The sequence below is a fragment of the Copadichromis virginalis genome, linkage group LG16 (assembly GCF_057382275.1).
Source record: "Copadichromis virginalis isolate Kocher_CV1m ecotype Utaka linkage group LG16, C_Virginalis_male_GT1.1, whole genome shotgun sequence".
In the NCBI taxonomy this organism is placed as follows: Eukaryota; Metazoa; Chordata; class Actinopteri; order Cichliformes; family Cichlidae; genus Copadichromis; species Copadichromis virginalis.
In genome coordinates, this window is record NC_140633.1 from 35,085,840 (window position 1) to 35,105,482 (window position 19,643).

At 40.2% G+C, this 19,643-nt stretch overlaps 1 protein-coding gene across 8 annotated transcripts in view; it reads left to right on the plus strand.

The window, feature by feature from the left end:
* Positions 1-19,643, plus strand: part of tns1b (tensin 1b) — a 191,391-nt gene that overhangs the window by 96,977 nt on the left and 74,771 nt on the right. For all 8 annotated transcript variants that reach the window (XM_085434574.1, XM_085434578.1, XM_085434581.1 and 5 more), the window contains exon 4: positions 12,752-12,790. In XM_085434574.1, coding sequence (XP_085290700.1) covers positions 12,752-12,790 — 39 coding nt within the window. The remainder of the gene's footprint in view (positions 1-12,751; positions 12,791-19,643) is intronic.

Sequence of the window (19,643 nt, forward strand, 5' to 3'; positions counted from 1 at the left end):
ATGGTGGTGTAGTGGTAAGCACTCCTGCCTTCCAGCAAGAAAGCTACTTTTAACCCGGCGGGTTGGATTGGGCCTTTCTGTATGGAGTTTGTGTTCTCTGAGGTGTGTCCAAAGTGTGTATCCTGCTTCTCATCCAGTGTCAGCTAGGATAGGCTCCAAGCGCACCATGAGCCTGTTTGGATAAGGAATTAAGAAAATGGATGGATGGATAAAGTTTATGACATTTAGACTTGAGCAAAGTCTAAATGTCACAAATGTTTGGTTCAAAAACAGTTTGAAAGATTCATCTTATCCCATCATTGCATTTTGAGTTTTTTTTAACATGATATATATGGAAAACATAAAAACAATGCAAACTTTATTCTCTGGGTAAGAAGGTAAATTATCCCGTTAAATCAATGTGAGATGTGAAAGCATTTTAGTGTCCACATGACTGAGCATGCATGTGAACACCATGCGAGGTATGTTCATGTGTGTGTGCCAGAAGTCCACGAGGAGGGCGGGAGGTTGTTTTCTTTTCCTTTTTTCTCCTTCTTTGTTATCAAGCCTCCATGTCTCTGTGGGGAATGTTTATAGAAAGCAGACCTGTTTCCTCGCTTTTACCAGAAACCTTCATATTGTTGTTTGCTTTTCATGACTGATTGGTGTCGAGCGGGGCTTATAGTACTGACCAGAAAGGCAGGAAACATCAGTGCCAGGTTCCTGATTTTTCACCAAGCTGCTTGGACTCACTTGAAGGCTGGAGAGCTAAAAGATGGGAGAAAGGCTTGTCTGGGCCTGAGTACAAATATGCCTTTAATCTTTTTTATAAAACATAAAATATAGTTTCTCAGCTTTGTGGAGTGTTTTTAAAGCTTGCCAGGAAGTATATAGGAGTGTAACTGCTAGAGATCAGATTTTAATGGCCAGGATAGTTTTGCCCAACTTGTTCATGACCTGTTAATGGCAGTGGTGAGTTTGCTTTCTTATGCGTATTATTAATAGCTCTATTTAGGATATTAATATTTGTGCTGGAAACACAGTGCGGCAGTGATTAATGCTCAGCTGAGTCAAGTTATCCAGATCTTTGAATGGATCTGTGTTTTCTCTGCAGATTTTTTTGTTTCATACTGATCGAATGTCAGAAATGAGTGATTGTGCGCAAAGCAAAATGGAGCAAATAGAAATTCTTACGTAATCCTATGTTTAACAGCTGATGTTTAACTGCTGATGAGTGCATGATGAACATCAGTTTTGTTAAAAAAAAAAAAAAAACGGGACTTGAAGGAGAAGCAGATAAAGGAGGGAGATACTTTGGTGGGATTAAATGTGAAACCCAAACTCACCCATCCATCTGTCGTTAGAAAACAGCTAAATGTGTAGGCGTGCAGGTGACTTAGTGCTGCAGTTAAATGAACGATATCCTTCCCTTTGTGGGGTTTTTCTTTCCTTTTCTTTTTCATTGAGGTTATAACATAACAGCTGTGCACAGTTTGACTGCACAGGCTCGTCTCAGCTTGTCCAGTTTTCTCCCCTGACATCAACCTGTTGCTTTCCAAGATCTCGACGCTTCTCGTGCAAATGCAATCTAATGTTGAGATAACATTTCCCCTCCAAAATACGCAAATATGAATAAAAAAAATGTTCTGTTGATTTTAATCACATCATGTGTTCGTAATCAGTAAACGGGGCATAATTGTAGAAATGGAAATTTAAAATGGAGCTATTATGCTTCTCCTTCTCTTCTCTTTTTGTATATACTATTACAATGGTGGATGCTTAAAATAAACATGGCCAAATGTGACCTTGCGAGTCCAAAGCTCAGGCTTCACACTGCTCTAACACCCTGTTTTGAACCATTTTGTCTATTCCTAGCTCTGTGTGATGTCATTGAGAGTGGGTATACCTAATAAGGTCATCTTACTGTAGGAACATTGCTCTGGCTGTGAACATAGAAGCTCCGCCCACTTGCTGTTTAAAGCTCAACATCAGGTGGGGGGCAGCCAATCAGGAGAAAGTTATCTTAAAGGGAGCAAAGGATGATTTGAGTGGCTCCACCAAAGCTCAGTGTAAGATAAATAAAGATTATTTTAAACTGTGAATCATGCAGAGCTACTGCTACTCTAAACTAGTAATAAAAATATGGAGGGTCTCATTCCCAGGGTGTCAAAAGATCTCATGGATACTAGAAAGGTCTCCTTTGGCATGATTCACTGAGTTTAACGGAGAAATGCTTGTCATACTCTTTAGTTGTTGCATTTGGACACTTAGCTTTACGTTTAAATGCTCACCCACAGCATTTAAACGTAAAGCACCAAGTGCCTTATGGTTCTCTGTGCACAAATCAGTGGTGTGAACAAAGTCAAAGCTGAGCTGGCTTCAACATTTCTTCAGTGGCCCAGTCATGCGTGAAGCTCAACCAGTCATTTAGTTTCATGTTTAGGAACACGCAGATGCCAAGGGATGATGTGGACAAGCACTAGAGCAGCACTTGATAACTGACTGAGACTTTGAGTCTAGCTGCTCGTTCTTGCTGATTTTGTAAGTTTGTCACTCGTTCTGATAAACTAATTTGCTATTAACAAAGCAGCCAGTGAAAAGAATCAGAAGAATATGAGAAAATATGAGCTTCCAAACACAACACTAACCCCAGTCCTTGACTCGTGACTTACACCACCTCCATCTACACGTCCTCGTTCTGTGGCGTCCAATATGCTAGGTGTGTCAAACCACCGACGCCAGAAGATGCCACAAAATGGCAGTATGTGACACTCTGGGATGGGAATGCCTTAGTTTCAAAAGTCCAGCTATGCTTAAAATGTTTGTGAACTGCTTCTTTGAGCATATTTGATATTTACTGTTGCAGAAAAATGCATGTGCAGAGTTTGACACATTAAAAGTGTTTTAACATTCCTGCTCTGTGTTCACCTCAACTCTGAATGCAAGTCTTTTGTAATCAAATCATATTCCAGGATGCAAACATATGTCATCATAAAGACTGAGACATGAATCAAAGAAATTAAAGGTTTTATTACCAAATGTTTATGAGACAAAAATTGTTATTCTGTATTAAGCATTCATTTCTGCTTTTATGACTTTGACCCATTATTTCTGTCTGTTCTGGCTTGTTCCATTTGTTTGCGTGTTTTAAGGGCCGTTCCTACAGTAACATCTCCTGCAAGTGAGCAGATGTCAAATGACGACATGTGGAAAAATGTCTTCATGTGAACATGTGTCACTGAGATATAAAATGGGGAGATGCTGAAAGACTTCTGACAGAAGCTGAAGTTTCTCTCTGCTCGCTGTCTTTCAGCAAAGCTTGGCAAAATGCCTTGCAAAGGTTTATCCATACTGTAAGCACAGCAGTGAAATTGGTATTGATCTTTGCATCTGACTGTGGGTGAGGGAGCAAACACAAGCACAATGCCCAAAATGTCAAAGGAAAAATGGCACAGAAGATGGCAAGCTTGCCAACTCACCAGAGGACATAAACCACCCTCTGAACCCTGATTCTTCATGGCTGCCTTCTTCTTAACCCCCTCTTCTCGTCCTCAGCCGCTTGGCCTGGTGCCAGAAAGTGAGAGCCATGCTAAATGTGTAAATCAGCGTGCTGGTAAATACCAGCTCTTAGCTGAAGGACCCTGGGAAGGGAACGTGACCCCCGCTGTAACTTTAGAACAAAAGAAACAAGCCGCAGCTTCTCCCCTCACCACGCTGTCAGCCCCGTCCAACAAAGACAGGGGTGAGAATGAGCAGGCTGAAGGCCACTTTGAGCTGCAGCCGTGGAGAAGAAGCATGGCAGGGACATGCAAAGGCTGTCTGATCCCTCCGGGGTTCAATTTGCTCCTACACAGGCAAAGAAACAAACTGTGTGCTCATTATGATGGTTTTTCGTTTCAAAAATCTTTTGACATCTATCTGTATCTCTTTATCATCACTGTTGCAGTGAATAAAGTTAGCGTTAGCTAATCTTTGCTAGGTAGTGTGATGGACTTAGCTGTGGCTTTCTTTTATAGTGCACACATAGAGGATCAGAACTGAGATGAGATGTGTGGTTGACACCTACAGACCCAAAGTTAATCTTAATAGACTGACACAAACTAACTCAAGCCAGCAACGTGTTTTTTACCGAATGCTGTCGCACATGTTTTGCGTCTCACTATTTCTGAAGGGTTAGGGTTGGACACGAGCCTCTCAGAATTACCACTAACAATGCAGTCCAAACATCTATTTCTAATTGCCAGTACACAAAAAGGTTTGCAAAAAGAAAGAAATACAAAGCTGAAATTCCTGAGGCGGCAATTGCACATGCAATTTTAAAATGGTTGCATAACCTCTTAATTGTAAAATGAGGTGGGTAATTTGTGGTTGAATGTTTTTATATTGGAAATTATGGACATGGTTGATTCACACCTCTGCAATTATTGCAAATCATGAGTGATCCAGAGTAATACTAGCCCAGGGATGGGCAATCTCAGTCCACGAGGGCCGGTGTCCTGCAGGTTTTAGATCTCACCTTGGGTCAACACACCTGAATCACATGATTAGTTCGTTACCAGGCCTCTGGAGAACTTCAGGACATGTTGAGGAGCTAATTTAGCCATTTAAATCTGCTGTGTTGGTTCGAGGACACATCTAAAACCTGCAGGGACACCAGCCCTCGTGGACTGAGATTGCCCACCCCTGTACTAGCCCCATGCAAACAGGGCTTTAGACTGTCTGTGAAGGTTCTCAGTCATCCAGGTCATCGTAGTCCAGACCTTCCCAAAGTGTGGGGCCCGCCCCCTAGGGGGGGCGCGGTATGAGAAGGGAAAAAACAACAACGCTTGGACACTGCTAGCACGGGGCGCCTCCACAAACGCAAAGCAGGAGATGAACCATAGCTGAATATGTTTCCAAACCAACTTCATTGTTAGCAATGTTGAATATTATTACACAGGAAAAAAACAACTACATGTAAAATAATCACACCGTGACGCCTCTGCCTTTCTAAATAGAGGGACAATAACTGCATGTGTATGTGTAAGCGTGTAAAACCTGAAGATGGAGACAAAATACTGTTAATCTGACTATCTGCCATTTTTCAATTCATCTCATGTAAACAATAACGTGGCGCACAGCGTGACGTGAAAAAAGGCACATACCTTTTGACGTTGCGTGAAGAACTCTGTGTTCCTCGTCAACACGTAAACGTAAAAAAGGAGTTTTAAAAAATCTCCGTGTTCAGTGATTTGAAACGCAGTTTACGTGTGGACGAAACAGCTGCGTCTTCAAAAATACCCGTGTAGGTGTGGACGCAGAGTTAGTAGTTTATTTTCTTACTAACTGTAATTTATTGCAGATTACTTGTATTTGCTTAATTGTTTACTAAATGTCTGAGGTGTGCAATAAGCCGCAATGGAGGAAAATATGGGTGTGTGTGGTTGGAGGACGTGGGTTAGGGTTACATTTTTCTTGTAAAACAAAGGGGGGCCTAGCAAAAAAAGTTTGGGAACCACTGTAGTCTAAGAAGCTTGGAAAGAAGCGTCTGGACTTCTTTAAGTTGCTTGAAGACGTTTCACCTCTCATCTGAGATGTTTCTTCAGTTCTTCAGTGATTAGGTAGAGGTTCATTAGGAGGTCCATTATCCCTCTTGGGAGAACACTCCCACAGGGCTTAAATCTGGGACTCTTCACCATTTGACCCTAGAACTGACGAAGCGTCTCGGATGAGAGGTGAAACGTCTTCAAGCAACTTAAAGAAGTCCAGACGCTTTTATAGTAATACAAAGATGGATGATAAAAAGCCTTTCTAGAAAAGATGGATTTTTTTGTGCAAAAGTCCCCAATGTGGTGAATAATTAATTGATGTCCTAATTGTTTTTGCTATAAGATACTATACTGTATACACCCAAATACTGTATAGTACAGTATAATAATCCCAGACGTATACTTAAATATGCTGACAAAAGAAAAACAGACACAACCGTGCGTACATGCCTCTTCATTCCTGAAGTGCTTCTCATTCTGTGACACATAAATCAGCAGCGCCGAGATGAGGACCAGTGTTTGGAGACAGCGGCTCAGTCGTGTACACGTCCTGCAGTCCAATCTGCCAATAAATCTGAGATTTTCCACAACTTTCCCTTGAGGGAAACAAAGAGGCCATAACTTTCACACAGACTGAGACAGACAAGAAAGAAAAATATGTGGATGTAAAGCAGCAGAAGTGTACATTAGGAAAAAAGAAAAATACATCGGGCAAAGAATAAGGTTTAAGGAATTCCTATTCAGCCCGCATAGATGCATCAGAATTCTAATAAAATAATGAATATGGATCAAGAAGGAGAAAAAAGCAAAGTGAAGAGGGCATAGTTGCTTGGACCAAAGCTCTCCCATCATTCCTTTGTGCTTTGATAATATCCCAATAAGTCCATACGAAGCCGCACTCTGGCACACTCGACCAGCACGGACACAGAAAAGCCTTCTGTTACTCGTTACGCCTCGCAAATTGAATTTGCACAGTGAATATTTCGGCCGGGACGTGCCAGATGCAAAGATCTGGATAAACATAAAAGCACACAGGGAAGCCGTGTGTTTATATGCCAGTGCAGAGAGCTGGAGAAAGTTTTCTAGCGCATGCCCTCCCACGCTCTTTTCCACGGTGGAGAGTGAGCTAACCTGCATGGAAATCGGTTTGCTGCTTGAAGTAAAGCTGGAACGTCCATCTCTGTGTTTGATTTTCTTCCGTGAAGGTTGAGATTTGTAGAAATAGGCATAGCGGTATTTGTTTACCCAAATAATGAATCGATTCATTTTTTCTCCGTGCCGCGCCGGTGGGTTCGTTGGTGGGTTCGTTGGTGGGGTCGTTGGTGGGGTCATTAACATATTCAGATCTGGGAGAATGACATCGGTTACATATCGTGTCAGTTTCTGGAGTGTGTCAGCGGCTAGCAGGAAGCTTACTGCATGTGAACGCCGTCATACAAGCCAGGGATATCTGACATGGACTTTTGTCTGCAGGAAATGGGCCCTTGTTTAATGCAGTTAACAGAAGCATGTATGGAATGCAACAACACAATTATCCTTTATTATATTACACTCATTTGAATACTGCCGATAGCATCAACACACACTCTCACCAGGCTTCCTCCTCTCGCACCGCAGAGCCCGGACAAAGGCTTTGTGTAGGTTTTCATCTAAATTCAGACATTATTCAGAAGCCATGGTTACACTGGACCCATTGCATTTCGTTCTATGGGCTGTTTGCACGTTTGATTCTGGTCAACAATATACCTTATGTGTGGGTCTATAGTACTGAGGCTAGTGCTGTAATCTGAGCTTATTTTGCAGTAGTGTAAAATATCCTTTCATTTTCCATGGGGGTGTTTGGATACACTTACAGAAATCTGACTTCTTAAAGCATGAAATCTACAATGTACAGCTGAGGTTGACACAGCAGCTGTGGCTACTTCTGGCTTTTCTTCCAATAGATGCTGAAATATTCTATGTTTTTATATATATATATATATATATATATATATATATATATTTTTTTTTTTTTTTTGAGTGCGGGTCCCAACTTGTTTTTCTCTAAAAATGCATGTGGTCAGATGGAAAAACACACAAACTTGTCCATTTGTACAAAATGAAATAGCTGGTAATGGACAGACACAATGTTACTGATGGTTACATCCTCATGCAATAAAGAGGATATATGTTGTATCAAAAGACAGCTGAAGGTGCAGAGGGTATAGCAAACGTTTGTCTTGAAACTGTTTGTCTAGAACTGTCATTGCTGCTTTTAATAGAAGATAAGAATTTAGGTGTGAAAATCATGCTTCCTTAGTTTTTAACTAAAGAGTATTCTGTATCATAAATACAGTTTTGAGATTTTTAAAGTAACAAACCTGCTTTAAAGTATGTTGAAACATCAGTAACTTGTGATTAATTTGATTGTGTGCAGTTCTCTGCCTGCATTGGCATGTATGCATTAGGAGCCATGGTTCCCCCATGCAATATGAAAGCCACATAGATTTGATATTAGAGCAGTATTTCCATAGATGGCAATGATCATTGCAGCATTTACATAAATATATGTATCTGTAATTCAAAACACGTGCAGTATTTTGACAGGAAAAATGAGGAGAGGACCAAAATAAGAGTTTAATGTCTAGGTACCAAAGTTCTTTAGATATTTAATTCTGGACCAACATGGCGGACTCGACTGACGACTATCCTGAAACGTTTTAATGCTCACGCTTCTATTGAAAAGTAAATTAATGCACTTTTAGTTTTGCCCATGCAGACTTCTCGTGTTGGAAATATTTGTTTCATTCAGTGGTTTCCTGCTGTTTGACCTGCGGCTATCCCATTGCTAAGTGCTCACCTGCTTTTAGATAAATATTTGCTGTGGTTTCTGGTGGACCCTGACTCTGACTGCAACAGTACAATGGCACCAAGTCCCAGTGAAGCAGCTACATAGCACGAGGGAGAATGTGAGCTATTCTAATGTGGGCAGACTACCTACAGTCTCAATCTGAACTTCTAATCAGCGGTTACATTACAGTGGCGCCATTCGCTAATTTGTCATTGATATTGCATCAAACATAATTTAATTGCAAATAAAATGAATGAATTTTATTGGTCATGACAACTGAGTTGCAATAACTAAATAAATGTTTTGGCGCCTTCATGAACTTGCTCTTTATGTTCTGTTCTGCCATTTTGGCCGCTGTCTTCGAAATGACGCATTTAACGATTACATTTCCACTTATTCTGTACAGTGCATCGGATCTAATAACTGTTTATCTGATGGCTGATTCTTCGAATGAAATGTAGCCCAGTCAAAGTAGTGTTCATTGTTTTGGGGCTCACCAAACAAGACCCTTCATGGCTATTTCTGCTCCTTCCTGACAGAACAGTACAACCTTTAAGTCACATATCAGCACTAATGTTCTCCTCTCTGTTAATATCTTTCCCCCCCTTGTGTTTTACTTACTTTCTTATTTTCTTAATTTGCTAGTGTGCTTATCCTGCTGCATGACCCAGTTTGAGCTAAGCTTTAGCTGTCAGACAGAAGGCTTCACATTTGACTCTAGAATACTTAAGAGTACTTTGGTATACACAGCAGTATCAATTCAATAACTACAAAGCACCTAGGTATTCTGGCTTCAAAATAAGCCAAAATCATCACCCTTCCTTCATTGTGCTGACATTTGGTATGATGTGTTTGTCCTAATATGTTCTTTACATGCAACTTTGCAAACCTAAGCCATGCATCAGTCCATAAACTTTAGTATTTAAAATGCTAACTGAGCTCTTGGCTTGTTACGGTTTCTTACCTGGCACAAAGCTCGAGCTGACCTTGGGGTGAATTTGTTTGAATGTCCACTCCTGGGATTATTGTGGCATTGTATGCCTGCATGCCCCGGATCAGCAAACTGCCAAAACTCCTGCCTTCATAGAGTTGCTAACGCTTGCTGATGATCAGTTACTCAGGTGCGTTTGAATAGGAGCAACTGGCTGCTACTTGCTCTTGTGGAGGAAGCAAGTTTAGTTTAGTTTTTTAGCTTTTTTTAATTTTTTAGTTTTAGTTTTTCGCAGAACTGCCTCTCTGTCTATTGCATTTTCTTATTACTTTAGTAGAAGTTGAGCAGAGCTCTGGTGGGAATAACATAAGGTCACTGAAACTCCATGCACTAATAGACAAGTTTACCCCCACAGGCACACGAGAAGTAACAGCAGAGTAAGAAAGATGTCAATCAATCACTGTCTGCACATGCCCACACAGCCCTGAGAAGATTAGACAATATAAGTGAAAACACCTGTGTGTGCAGCTATGGGCCGTCGAGCGTAGCATATAGGCTTTTATTGCAAATTAACTTTAAAGAAATGGTAGGATGAAATGAAGCATGGATGTTTTAAACACACTGTTCTGTTTGGTATTACTTTAGCTATCTTTCTGAGCTCATAACAGATAATGAAAGGGCCTAAACATGGTTTACAGTCAAGATAAAAGCATGCTCTTGTTCAAGTATGCAGACTAGATATTGCAAAAACTTGATCACTTGAAATTCCGTGCATGTGAACACTCTGGGTGATGACTGACTGCAGGTGGATGAGCTGTCAACAGCATGGGGCAGGGGCAGGGACAGCGTCAGGTGAGAACACTGACCAGGCCCAAGGAGCCTGGGCCCCCGAAGGAACAGGGAGAGAAGAACGGTGTGCTGTTGAGCGCGAGTGATAAGGATGGGAGGGCTAGAATAACTTGTAACTGAGGTTGATTTAAGGCAGACGTAAATACTGTATCCTGTCATCTCCAGGCACACTTCACCATGTAAGACAAAATTCTCTAACCTCCTAGGACCTGGCGTCCACATATGTGGACGTCACATTTTGGGTTATTTAGACCAAAATTCTCAATTTTGCTCTACAAGGGCCTGATATCCACTTACGAGGACATTATACCGCTACTGTTCTATCGAAATTTTAAACGAATATCCTAATATGTGGCTCTCGTTTTTCTTAGAAACAAAAATTAGGTAAAAAAAAAAAATCTGGTAGTTCTATAGTTTTACGTTCATCAGGTCCCAATCAGCCCAAATATCAGAGAGAAATTAAAAATGCATGCCGTGGAAGAGTTCGGGTCTTAGGAGGTTAAAACAGACATAATCCATTCTAGCGGGTAATATATTAGGACGGTGGTGACTGTGACAGACAGCATGAAATCAGTGAAAAAAGTGTTGCTCTTACCTCATGTTTTACCTAATTGGAACAGACTGTATCACGGTCGAGATATTGCATTTCACAACTAACAAGCATTCATGGAAGGGTTCCATTGAAGTAGTAACAGCTACTGTGTTGGAGCCTGTCTTAAATTTAGGCACTGTCTTTTTGCATATCAGCTGCTTCCATTGCTAAAGGGACTAGAATCATGTAATCTGATTAAGGTCATTTCCTGTTTAGAGTTAACATTCCTGTATTCCAGATGGGGTAACAGCTATAAAAGAGACTGTAATGACCCAAGGTGACTCACACATCCTCAACCTTGTGAATCTAATCAGCCGTCCAACATCCCAGTGGCAGTTATCCAGTGACCCTTTTAAGTTTGGTTTTGAGAACTGGCAGATAGTAAAACATACTTTGTTTCAAAAGTACAGTGGGTTGTTTATACAAGTACATAGTGCTAGCTAATTTGGGTCTTTTTTAATTCAAATTGTTAAGGCTGGGACTGGAAATTGGCCAATGAATCCGGTCACCCGATCTAATAAATATTTGATTATTTTGTATCCATATCCATATGAGTATACAGCCCAACAATAAGCAAGAAAATCCAGCGGTGGTTGAGCTCCAGCTGGGATTTTCATAACCACTAAATCATAGTGAGACTTCATCAATCGCACAAACTCTGGCACTGAACCTGCCAACATTTACACATAGTTTGAAGGGTCAAAAACAGTGAAGCGAAGTCTGCAATACATGACGCGAGCAATTCTTTGGCCAATATCCGCCCAACAACACTGCGCTAAGCTGCATGAAAGGCCTAATGAGACCGCACTTTTTCAAAGGCTGTTTTTTATTTTATTATTGCGGGCAGAGGAATAATGTGCTACAGTAACACAAAGCAGACCCCGACATCGCAGAAATCCAGTCTTCAAGCAATGACTCGTTTAGTCTCGGATAAGGAGAGAGGTGGAGCGGTAGCAAAGATGAAAGGTGCTCTTAGAGGTTAACAGCAGTGATAACCTCGAGGCCTAATCGTTCAAAGCTAAAACGGACGGAGCATAGCAATGAAATTCGAATATAGGAAAAGAGCAATGACAAAGGCACTCTAGAATCATAAAGCTGCCCCGTGCTATCACCGGTCAGTCGGTTATGTATGAGATGAAGGTACTAACTGGTGAAAATTCAAATGAGAAATGTCAGAAGAATGATACGAAACACTAACCAAGGATGGGAAGACTGGCATGCACAGGAAGGAAACAACCACCACGTTGACATCCTGTTTGCATTCATGCTCATCAAGCGGGCATCTTTTTCTAGGCGCACATCATTCGAATCTTCTGCTAGAAGCCATTATCATTATACTCTTCCTGTTTATCAGCCTCATGCCCTCACGCTGAGCTCACAGAATGATTATGGAAACTGTTGGATGGTAATCGGATTAGTCCGAGCACTTGACAGATCATGAGTTCTGTTGGAGCGGTCCCACCGCTTTGTTCTTCTGTTTAATTTAATAAGGTCTTACGGTACGAGGGGTCGGACGTGAACATGTACAACAACAGTCTGTCGTTACCTTGTCTTTAAACTCAGTAGCTCCGAATCAGCACCTGCTAAACACTGTCCATACAGTTCTTGAATTATCAGCCTTATTTAAAGATGAATCCATTGTTTTTTGGCCATTTGGGGGTCACAAAAATACTTTTTTCAATTCAACATCATGCACAAAAGTTGCCATAAAGCCAAAACAGTGAGCTGAACGGAGTTAAAACAGTAAAGCAGAGGCGACTTTTAGATATTATTTTACATTAGTTTGTTTCCGAAGGGGATTCTTCCTTTTCTCTTTCTGGTAGCTCTAATTCTGTAGAAGCTTGTCCTTTGCTTGTTGTATATTCTACAGTGGAGATGGAGAAACACATGGGTGCTAACTTAAAGCATCTGGGGTTCATGTCGAAAATATGAAGCCATAAATTGTAATCTAAATATAGCTGCCAGTGTGCTTGTTGTTTACAGTGTTTCTCTAACTCCAAATTAGCATCCACATAACTCACTGCTTGTCTTTCTGTTTTCAGGTGTCCTCATCTTGTGTTCCAGCAACAAACTATGAGTTGGTAAGCAACAGTCTTTCTTTTCTTTTTTGTGTTAGTAATTGCTTCCATGCTGTACTTATTACAGTGTCCGTCTTGGTGCAGAATTGTTGCAAATAAGGTTGGAAAGTAACATGCTCTATCAGCTACACTAACACTGCAGTCACTATAGCAGATAATGGTCCATTATCTGGAGGCCCCCAGAGACAAACTTGTGATTTGGGGCTATATAAATAAACCTGACATTGCTCGACTTAACCGTTGTTTGGCAGCTCATTTTCTGTTCTGATAAGGTTATAAAGGTTATAGCTTTTGGAATAAAAGTTTAAAAAAATCTTCTGGATAAGAAAGGTAAATAAAAAGCTGTGCTATTGAATCTGCTATATCATGATGACGACTTTTGGTCTTTGAAATAACACAGAGCAAATTGGGACGTATTCTGGGTATGAAAAGATTCTGCAAGAGCCATAAAATATTCGCTTGCTCGGTTGCCTTATATGGTATTGACATACGAGGCTGTGTTAGACTTGGATATGATTCGCTTGCTCGCTTCATCGAATGTTGTGTGTTTAAATGGTTTTGGGCGCTTGACAAACCAAAGCAAATATCCCCTGCACTTTTCTGTGCTCACACAGAAAATATTTCTTGAAATTGTCTTATTTTGTTTTTAAAAGCAGCAGTAATTAAGAAAGAACATGTTATTATCCTTGCAGTTGCCTTGGCACTAGATGCCTTCTCCATGAAGACATCTGTTTGAGATGTGCAGAGGCATGAGGCTAAGCTCTCTGGGCATTGTTAAAGGCATGTGTTTGAGTTCATTGCTTTCTGAAACACCTTTGGGATGCAGAGGGCAAGATTTTACCACAAAAATAGACTTCACCGCTATCTGTTGGCCTCTATCAGTTTTCCCTCCACCTTTTTCATCTGACGCACTCCTGCAGCCATCACATGGACTAGGTTCAAGTTTCACCAATTTAGGTGTTTATCCAGAGTTTTAAGTAGTTTATTAGTAGTATAGTAGTATTTTAATAGTCAATGGTAAGGAAGAAAAAACAATTTATCCGCTAGACATATGTGTGTCATGTCAAAAATACACATATAAATAATATTGAAAAATTTTAAAAATATACCTTTTTTTAATGCATTTGTACAGTTGTGTAACAGACACTGTATTCATTATCATTCATGATGTTTTTCATACCCACATTTTTCAAGCAGTGTGGAGGACACTTTGTTAGTAATATTGAAATACAGATTAAAAAAATATTATAATATCTTAATTGGTTGTGTATTGCTGAAGAAAGCAGAGGCAAACAGTAACTGCAGGGCAAATCTCGACAGTCTATCTCTTGAGCTTGCCAAAAGGCGTCTCCCTCGAGGCTTTTATGCCTGCATTAAAGGTGCTGATTGCCTCCATAAACACGGACGGGCTGAGGTGTAAAACACTGGTTGACGTGTCTTTACTGTACTGCTGAGGAGAGAGGAAGAAACACAGAAGTGTTAAAGCTGAGGGAAACAATGGATTTCAACACAAACAATGGCACTTTTTTTTGATTTTCTAAAAATACAACTGCAGATACTGAAGAGGAAATAGGAAGCATGAAAAATAAACACAATGGTGGACACCTGCTTTTATGCACCTGAAGTTTTCCAAAGACTTGTGGTGTTAATTTTTGTTGGTAAGCTTTGCTGTGTTTGGTTTTTAAAGTGCAGTACGTATTACAGAAATGAGTAAGTTATTGTGTTTGTGCGTCACCTCTCTGGTGTGTGACAGGAAACTGGATGGTGTGTGTGTGTGGACGTGAGAGTGTGCATGCCTGCGAAGCCTGAGGTGTGCTCTCAGTCAGCTCTCCTCAGCCCTTGTTTGGTGAATTCCTTTGCTCACAGCCAAAGGCAACGTGATTTACTGCCCTGCATCAGGTACACTCTGATTGACCATATATTAACTCAGTTGGAGAAAAATGCTGAAAAAAAAATAGAAAGGTTTTTGGTTTTTTTTAATCCAGACATTCCAGTAAGATTGACGAGCTACAACTGGAAGAAATTCAACTTTATTACCAGATGATCGCGCTCCTTATGTAATGAATCTCATGCAGCTGCTACTCGGCTACAGATGAAAATAAGCAGTGCTTAATGAGTTTACTATTTTATTTGAATTTGGATTTTTTTTTTTTCATTTTTATTCCTTACATGTCCAAAATAAAGTAAAATTTGGAAGCAACAAAATTGGTTCACAGCAAATGCATCTTGTTTTTGGCTTTTCATTAAACCACATCATCATGACTGCAATGAGGTGTTTAGTAGGTTCTGCGGGAGCTTTTGAAATCTTTGATCTTCCTCAGCAGGTGGAGTTGAAATTGCAGATGTTCGAAGCCTTTTTTTCAGAGCATTTGAAGTGGAGTTTATTATGTATAAAAACTCAATTTCAAGTCTTTTTTTTTTTTTTTTCTATTCTTGGATCCTGGCTGTCAACAAGAGTGCCTATCCATAATGCCCTTACTAGGTATGCAGAGGCCCTATTGTCCTGCTGTTCAAACCTTTTTTGAGGGGGAATGGCCAGTCAGAAGAAACTTCACTGAATGTCAGGGTGGCCTTTAAGTGTGAGGACCTAAAACCGGTTGGTTTTAAACAGTATAAAAGATGTGCGATGTAGCTACCCTGATGTCATGTACTGGTTTGTGAACTTCTCGCATAAAGTCTTAAGCTGACCGATTTCTCGTAATCAGGTTGGTGTTTTGAAATTGGATATAATGAGTGAAGGGGTCAGCTGACAGTCAAACCGCATGTTCATTGGCTAACAACCATCACATCCTGTATAATTCTCCTTTCAGACTCTAATAATGGCAATAATTCGCAAAATGAACGTAATCGTTTGTTGAATGTGACCCCAAAGTAGTGACTGAGCCTTAAAAAAATTATCAGGATAATGTCTACAAAGGTCAGGGCCGAGGGCTATTTTCACCATATTCTACAGGAGCGAAGTCATTTTGCAACTACAGCTATTGCCCCCTGGTGGTCATTTAATAGACTGCAGGTTTATGGCAATTCTGCGAATCCGAGGGCCCTATAAAGGCCCAGTATAAGATGGAAAAATGATTATTTTGAACTTTAAATGACGCAGACCTACTCTAGGAGATACCAAGAATAAAAGTAGGGAGCTGTACTGTAAATGAGCATAACTGATCCCTTTTGAAGGACCTGTTATCACAACAGCTGGGAGTAAAAGTTTGTTGTTGATACTGGTGGTGCTTTTGATTTAATCAAATATCATTAAAAAAAGAGTGCAGACTTATCACCATTATTTAAGTGTTAAGAGAATCGACTTTTCTCATTGCTTAAGGTAAATCTGTCTCCATAGCAACTGGTTTAAGGGCACAGCACAAAGCTAGTCCAACAGTGTGCAGGGCACTGTGTGAACTACGCTGGATAGATGCAGCTTTTAAATGTACTTATTTTTATTCTGGTCTCAATCAAACTGTGGATGATAAAGCCAGATGAACGGTTAGAGTAATAATTTAGTAGATATGAATAAAACTTAACAGCACCAGCATTAAGTCAATGATACTGTGAAATTGGTGCTTAGTGATTTTAGTATGTTGTAGCAATATACTGGTGACTACCTCTGGAGTGAATTTGAAATGCTTCAGCCCACGGCTGGAAGGTAATGCCAACATTTACTGTAAGTGATGATGTGCGTTTCAGATATCTTCAACTGTTGAAGATGACAGCAACTGAGGGGTGCACAGTGTGCCGTAGAACATGCTGGGAGCATTCCTCAGATATTCCCTCATGTTGAGCTCATGTTGCCAGGAATCAGTTTTATTTTGCACAGCCCTTAGATGAGGGTATGTGGGCTGTCGTGGAGATGTTAGGTGTTCTCACCGGTGAGATAGGCTGCACATTTGTTCTCGCAAGTAAAGATATGCACACACTCAGAGAACCATAAACCACTAACACCTACGTCATCCACCATTTTTTTTAATATAGGTCTTGTGTAGTCAGGGAACAGGGCCAGGACATCGCTGAGTAATGAGTAACTGCAGGGCAAAGATGGTGTAGATGTGGTCCAATTAGTGCTGTGTTTAGAACCACACATATTTCCCCGATGTGCCCTGTGTTACGCTGTGTATACAAGCAGCAACCAGGGATCCGGTTACAAATTACAGAATGTTCGCAGAGCCCTGGGAAAGCAGGAACTAAAACATAAAATAGGCATGTTTAACATTGGACTGAGAGCCAACTAAAGCATAATGCATTGGTGTTTGAAGTGGATATTACATAAAGATGCTGTGTGAAAGATAGGACATCATGGTCAAGTTTTTCCTCTTCCGGCACTTTGGTTTAGACAGTAAGAAGAATTAGTTACATACTGCTCAGAGTGACTTCCCTAAGGAGATGGTTGTTAAACAACTAGGAGAAAGTAACTTTCATGCTTTTTCTATCCAGTTCCATAGAATTCCAATCCAAATGCAGTGTGCATGTTCTAGAGATTCAGTTCTTTTTTGTGAACATATAACATTTTAAAGCTCATACAAGTTTGGTTGCTTTGCATCAAATTGCAAAGCAAAATGTATAATGCACCAAAAGTATATACCAGTATACTAGTAACTGATACACTGAAAATAACTGAGCCTTTTGGTTTACAATGGTGAATTACAATTGAACAGTGGCTTATAAATTGCAGTTTTATGAAGTCATCCCACAAACTTAGTAGCTGCAGTCCAAGTATTTCCAGTTCTGTTCACTCTGACCTGATTACCAGAATGGACTTTTTTTGCACGCTAAGCAGTTATTTATTTTTACCAGTGTTGGAAAACACAGTATGAAGACTGTCAGTTTAGATTATGGTCACTCAGTAACTGCAAGGTATAAGATGCCAATATATCCTTCAGAAAATCTATGGTTTTTTTATGACTGCTTTAGTTTTGTTGCTATTAATAATCAGAATCAGAATTCTTTATTAATCCCGAAGGAAATCAGCATGTTTGATGGCTAAAACCAAAATAGACCATCTTTACTTGAAAAATCCTGACAGTTATCCCTCAATAGTTTTACACAGACAATGCCATACTTAGTAGGGAGTCTGGTTGGGTGATTTGTGTTAACACAATAAGACTGCCACAGTTAGCTTCTCTTTACAAGCAGTCAGCATTGGTTTCCTTTTCCCCTGACCATAGTCTTAACAATCTGTTTTTAGCCACGCCTACATCTTGTTCCCTCACATGTTGAGTAATAAATAATTTGGTGAGAACACAACTTTTTTCCTAGTGATGTTTTAATCTTTTCAGTAAGTGGAGTTGTAACAAAATGCCTAAATATCAGAATAAGCTGTATTAGCATGATAACATTCTACTATCATTCTATTATCTATTATTCAATTATCAAAGAAACATTCTAGGTAAGCATATTGTGGACACTTATTTGGGCAGCTACTTTGAAGAATGTATAAATTAACTTAAATTTCAGTGATCAACGGGATGTAAAAACTAAATCAGATAAAATCTGGTTATAAAGTTTGCTCACTTTACCTAAAAACAGACCTATCTGGGAGTGATGCTTCTAACCAACATCGTGTCTTTGACCTGGACCTCATGTCTTTTATACAGCAGCAATTTCTGTTGAAATAATAAAAGAAGTTTGATTTTTTTTCACATAAAAATTACTGTGAAAAACACCACAATCACACAGGGCCACAAACTGGTCTGCAACCCCCTTGCAACTACATGCAGTTAGAGAAGAATGTGTATTCCGATTGCTAATTGGTTAGGGAACTGATTCCAACAGTTGCAGTTTGCACCCTCTTTGTGCCCACTTGCCAATCACTTGGGGAATACACATTTTTCCCTAGCAACCAGAGGTCACCAATTGGTCTCTAAGCTTTTATGACTGGTACCTCAGAAGGTAAAAGCCTGCTTTGCATTAAATATATATTGTTTATCCACCAGTGACAGAGCAACATGATGATCTGGAAATCCGCTGCAACCTCAAGCACCTCCAGAGGGACACATCTGGCTTTCAGCTGTTAATTCTTCCTCTGTTCGTCACCACCTTGCTTCTGTCTCAGTCTCCTTTTTTTGTATAACATAACATAATATAAATATGGTTTATAAGAGCTTTCTTTCTGCTGAACACAGCTGCCTCCTGTAGCTGAAAATGACGCTATGAGAGCGATGACTGAACCAAAATAGTACAGCTAAACAATGAGCTCAGAGTTGCTATAAATCTTAGTAAAGCAGAGCAGAGTCGTAGGTTCAGTTGATAACACATCACTATGAAAGACTTATTAAACATCGTTTTCACATTTTAATTTTATAATTTCTGTAATTTGCTGTCTAAACCAAATCCTTCATATTTTTTTGGAAAATAAATAAAAACCATATGTACTACAACATTTGAATCCTCATGAGACATGCTTACCAAAGAAACATATCATTGTTTTTATGGAATTTTTGCGCTCTTACCGTACTAGCACGTACTAGAGCACAAAAGAAGAAGCAGCTTGTTTAATAGGTGTGTCTTTGTTTGTGTCCATGACAGCGTGACTTATTAGACTCTCGTTGCACATACACGTTAGAAGTAAAAATAGTTGGCGGATGCTTTTGCATACTCCCCCCCTCTCGCACATGTTAGAAAAGGCTTGTGGTTACATAACGGAGCGAGCGGCCAGGTCCGTATCAGTAGGAGCAGGGACAGGCGGGGGGTGAGGAAACAGAGCGATGTCAGGGGTGGTTTAGGGTCACGGCCGGCTCAAGGGTTTTTCCCACAGCAAGGACCGGCCGCTCTGTTTTACCCCGGGTCCTCAGGGATCCCTGGCATGTTAGGGCCTAACCCCAAAGGGGGAGGAACTGAGAACAAGCATACACACTCCAACCTTAAC